This window comes from Acanthisitta chloris, unplaced genomic scaffold (assembly GCF_000695815.1).
Source record: "Acanthisitta chloris isolate BGI_N310 unplaced genomic scaffold, ASM69581v1 scaffold12360, whole genome shotgun sequence".
Classification (NCBI taxonomy): domain Eukaryota; kingdom Metazoa; phylum Chordata; class Aves; order Passeriformes; family Acanthisittidae; genus Acanthisitta; species Acanthisitta chloris.
The window spans coordinates 1-5,298 of record NW_008653394.1 but is presented as its reverse complement, the minus strand read 5'-3'; the positions used below and the strand labels follow the sequence as shown (position 1 = coordinate 5,298).

Sequence of the window (5,298 nt, the reverse complement as noted above, 5' to 3'; positions counted from 1 at the left end):
TCCTGCCACACTTCCCAGAGCACAGACTGATGCTGAGTACCTGCTTATGGCGCAAGCAACGCTCCTCCTCTCCAGTTTTTAGTTTCCTGTAGTAGATCCACTCCTTCTCCATGTATGACTTAGACTCTTCCTGTGATTCAGAAACGGACCTTCTTTTACAGTAATATGTTGCTGAAGCAGATTCATCTCTGTAATCTCAACAAAAGGTTATTTCTGGGTATGTGTTTCATTTGGTTTGAGATGAAGTCAGCACAAGTTTTAGATTTCACTTATCTGAAGAGATGCAGCTACCAACCAGTGCTGCTGCAATAACAACTAAATGTAGACAGACTTTCTAAATAATGCAATAACCCCACCAAAACTCCCACTTCCTTTGTATTCTCCAGGTTCTAACAACAAAAGTGAGAAAAACAGCATGTCTGAAGAATGACAAACAATATCTATCCTGGGACTTTTCATTCTAGGGCTTATCTAAGCAAAATTCCTTTTTCTTAGGAAGACTTTAGCTAGAGAAATGGGGCTATGGGCAGGGCTGAAGAAGAGATGTTAGATTTTCTCTTCAAAAAACATTGAAAGTTTTCTTTAGAATAAATAATATTCTATGTGAGAAGTTTCTTTCCATCAGAACTCCAAAATGTGCAGCATACACACCTGTGCTCCACAGCAGCCACTATAAAGCCCTGAGAAGCCATCTCAATGCAAATAGCAGAATAGATTGTCCTGCAATAAAAAACACACTCTGGTGAGACATAATTCTTTCAGTTCCACTGCTCTTTAAATGCTGACCACACTAGGTATACACTAGTCCCCATTCAGTATTTCTTCTGCTTGAATTTGCTAGCCAGAAGAGCAGGTTCTTTAGTGCCAGGCACCAAAGCCTGTTCACAAAACCTTGGTACTGTTTTATTGTCTATTCAGAAGGAAAAATGCTAATGACTTTTAATAAAGTAATACATACAACACTTTACATCTTCAAAGAGGTGTCCAAAAATCAATCAGCTAATCTTCACAACGTGCTTTTATGAGCTGGTAAATACCTTCACCCCTATCATACGAAGGGAAAACACAAATGGAGCTCTGAGCAACCTGATCTACTGGAAGGTTTCCCTCTCCATGGCTGGGGAGTTGGAACTAGATGATCTTTAAGGTCCCTTCCAACACAAACCATTCCATGATTCTATGATCAATGATACACCAATCTTGCTTTTATTTCCTGCTATTGATTTAACTAGAGGCATACTGATACACAGCAGCCTGTTCTGCAAATCTGCTGAAGCTCCACGAGAATCTTCTCCCCCTACTGGAAATCTGGTCAGAATCATCCTTGGAGACTGCTGCCTCCACAGACAACAAAAACAGTTCGTCAACAAGCTGCAGAATTACCGAAAAGCTCCAAGTCCGTGGGAAAAAACGAGCAGTGGGTATTTTTCTCCTGGCTTAAAAGCAGCATTTGACTTTGCAGGACAGGTCACCGAACCTAGACAGAAATGGAAACATAAGTCATTATTGCTGAAATGAGAGCATTGGTTCCTGTGGGAGAGATCCCAGAATGTGCTGACCACTCATTTCAGGGCAGTCATCTAAAGATAAGGTACCAAGTATCATCTTTAAAATACAGATGACAAATATGGATCTGATTCTGAAAACACTTTCCTTCTCCTCCCATCCACAGCCGGGCACAAAGTCTACATATCTCTTAAACCCTAATAGTCAGACATCCAAGTCTTGTTGGTATTCAGACCTTAGGACCTGACTTTTGTATCTTTGCACATCTCCCTGTGGGATTTAAATCCTGACACATGGGTGCAGCTCACAGAAGTTCTCCCTAGAGCAAACTGCCCAGACACTGCTATTCACAGCAGTCAGGGACAGCAGGTCTGCCTGAGAACTGGGTGGGTCACATTCAGCACTGAGCCTCACTACACAAACCCATTCCAAACTAACACACTTCTTTCCTAAAAACTATTTTTCAGTCCTGGCAGCAGTATCACACCTCCCACAGAGCAGTGAGGCAGCAACCTGCAAAGAGAGCTCATGCACTCATCAGGGAATAAAACCATCACCAGTCTTACCCACATAGTAATGGAAAAGCCTTTCTCCTACAATTCGGTACAAATTAAGGAAGTCAGAGAGACCCTGATAGTATTCTTTGTCTGGAATCCATCGTGCCTCTTCGATATCTGTGGCGTCGCATGCTGGATAATACAGGCGCAAAAAGCTTCCCTGGGATTAGGAGAAAATAAAAGAAAGAATCTTGATATTTGGCAGAGAAAAAGGAAAGTAGAAACATTTATATAAAGGGCCTCAGATGCAGTTATGACAGCTCAAGAGAAAATTATTAGCCTATACAGGCTTTGATGCCAATCCTATGTCACTTTTTGTCCCTACAATGAATTCAAAGTAGCATGGTTGTTGGCATCCAGGTAGAGACATACATCACCTTCTCTAGGTTAGCCTACGGCTAATTCAAAAGGCCCTCTTTAATTAAGTTATGCATTATAATCACTCACTACCTAATTGCTCCATTTCTGCATCTTGCCAGATCTTGTCTTCTGTCTCCCTCACTGCGAATGGTTTGATGATGCATTTTGATCAGTTTTACAGGGGTGACTGAAGATGGTCAGAGGGCTGAGACAGAAGACAGGCTGAGAGTGTTGGGGTTGTTCAGCCTGGAGAAGAGAAGGCTCTGGGGAGACCTTAGAGCACCTCCTAGCACCTAAAGGGACTCTAAGAGAGCTGGAGAGGGACTTTGGACAAGGGCATGGAGTGGAGGACAAGGGGGAATGTCTTTAAATTGAAAGAGGGCAGGGTTAGAGTAGATATTAGGAAGTAATTCCTTACTGTGAGGGTGGTGAGGCACTGGGACAGGTTGCCCAGAGAAGCTGTGGATTCCCCATCCCTGGAAGCATTCAAGGCCAGGCTGGATGGGGCTTTGAGTAATCTAGTCTAGTGGAAGGTATCCCTGTCCATCGAGGGGGTTGGAACTAGATGATAATTAAAGTATATTTGAACCCAAACCGACCTGCGATTTTATGATTCTGACTGTGACCCCTTCACTGTTCCAGCTGGGACCTGTCATTGCTTTCTTTACCAGTGAGTCTCATGGAGCTGTTACTGACCCAATTCAGGTTGCCAAAATTGTGGTGAAAAAAAGCAGCATCATAGAAGTATATTTTTCCACTAGGTTAGTAAGACAAATTTTACCCTGAGACTAGTTTTTGGAAGTAGGGTCCAGCAGAGGAGATATGGGTAGAGTCAGGAGCATGGTCTCATGTCGCTATAGTGTTCCTGGCTAAACTGAGCACAGGCTGTCAGCAAAGCTCTTGGGCAGTTGCACAGCAAAGAAGCACATATATTATTCTTCCTCCTCATGAAGATGTTTACGAGTCTTTAGTGGTCCATCTTTCTAAACACAACTTTGTTAACCTGTGTTTTATCTGCCTCTGTTTCTTGCCACCAGTTTGAATCTTCTTTTACTGTCTGCAGTCCAGGTCTCCCAGGAAATCACTCATGCTTTCCACACTCACATGGACCCTCCATACCCCCTTTGTCCATCTTTTTCCTTCACAGGCAGCAGCAATGTACCAGTGGCACACCTCAAAGCAGACTTCCTGGCAGATGGCCTTGTGTCATTTGCGTTCTTACTTCCTGGTTTGCAAGGGAATTTGCGACACACTATTTAAATTCACTGTCCTGCTCCAACTGCCCTTTGGCTTTAGCAAGTTAACATTAGGACCAAAACAAACAAGAGTCTTGGAAAAAAGTCTGATTTCTCAAACACTAATTCATCAGTTTACCAAAAGCTTGTTTAATGAAGCTTGTTTCTATTTACTTACCAAATTTAAACCAACCTTTGACACAAAGACCATTAAGGAAGAATTTTCCTCATATTGGTAATGATATTAACTTGATCTCAAAGTAGTCCCAGTGAACCTCCTCAAGGACTCACTGCTTACCAGAAAGGGAAAGAAGTTCACTATCTATACCTGAGAGAATTGTGATTGTTCAGAATGCTTATCTAAACAAAATCACATGGGCTGATTGCAAAGAGAAAGTAATTGCTGCTCTGTGCTAATACAGAGTAAACTTGGTAAAGGAAAATATATGAAGATCCACTATGAACAAACTGATCAAGTGCCTCTATACCTGGCTAGTCTGAGGATTAAAACCACAGTGTAAGTGCAGGCTTATTGTCTAAAAAGCAAGATTTGAAATGAAAACCCAAAAGTGAGATCATTATTTGTCTATTTAATGATCCCATCTCCTTATCATGGTTTCTCTCTGCACTAGCCTCTTCCAGAATTGACATCCTGTTCTTTTTCAGGGAGATAAAATCTCCAGAAGACATCTCACACTTTACCCTGCAGCAGAAACACTGCAATCCCTCACCTCCCAACCTTGCCAAATCCTGTTGAGATCTTTGATGAGAACAGCTACAGTCACAAAGACTGTGTGGAGTCTCCCTAGGAGCCCACCGTAGGAGGGGAGCAGTGGGTGGGTGGGAAGGACCCTGTGAGTCCCAGGAGGACACAGTTTCTCTGTAGTATCATGTACAGGGGAGTCAGAAAGGCAACGCTATTAGGAGGAGGGAGGAAGTAGCTATGGGGAAAACTTGCAGGTTACATCTGTCTGGTAAACACCCTGTACACATCCTGCACCAGGATGGAGAGGACAGAAAGCTCAGCTGTGAGCATCAGCCACGGATCATCCCTTCGCACAGGCAAGACCACCTGTCTGGTTCATCTGTAAAACTACAGCAAGTTCGTTCACCAACATTGTGGCTTAAACTGAACAGAGAAGGAATTGAGAGCTTTACCTCAACTGCATTTTCTGTCATCAGGTCTGTACATCCTACTGAGTGCGGTCCCTTTCCTTCGGGGATCCTGTAAAACTTGTCAGTGCTGCTGCTCCACATTTCCATTGGTGCCTTCACCAACAAACCTGGGGAAGAACACAAACCAAATCAAGAGGCTGTCATAGTCTCTGTGATCAGCTCACCCACTCTGAATCAAATCCAGCATGTTGAAGATCCAGGAGTGGCAAATTCAAGGTTGAGCTGATACATGAATCTGCTTGTGAGAATCGGAGAAATCCCGAATCGCCAACCTGACCTGTTCTACTGGGGAATTTTCTTGGAGTATCCTGAATTCCAAGGATCAGAGAGCACCGTGTACTTAGAGAAAGGCGGGATGCAGCCTCTGTCTGGGGAGGCCGTGGTGGCACTCGGGAGGTCTGCGGTGCTAGGAACCGCACAGAGGGAGGATTTTGCAGCTCTTCAAGGAAAAGCAGCCTATGCAT

At 43.5% G+C, this 5,298-nt stretch overlaps 1 protein-coding gene across 1 annotated transcript in view; it reads right to left on the bottom strand.

The window, feature by feature from the left end:
* The window catches only part of PLA2G7 (phospholipase A2, group VII (platelet-activating factor acetylhydrolase, plasma)), a 9,343-nt gene extending 4,045 nt beyond the window's left edge, over window positions 1-5,298 (bottom strand). The window contains exons 1-6 of the mRNA XM_009080825.1: window positions 5,107-5,298; window positions 4,817-4,927; window positions 2,073-2,223; window positions 1,384-1,477; window positions 652-720; window positions 41-188 (exon numbers count right to left, since the gene is read on the bottom strand). Coding sequence (XP_009079073.1) covers window positions 41-188; window positions 652-720; window positions 1,384-1,477; window positions 2,073-2,223; window positions 4,817-4,927; window positions 5,107-5,298 — 765 coding nt within the window. The remainder of the gene's footprint in view (window positions 1-40; window positions 189-651; window positions 721-1,383; window positions 1,478-2,072; window positions 2,224-4,816; window positions 4,928-5,106) is intronic.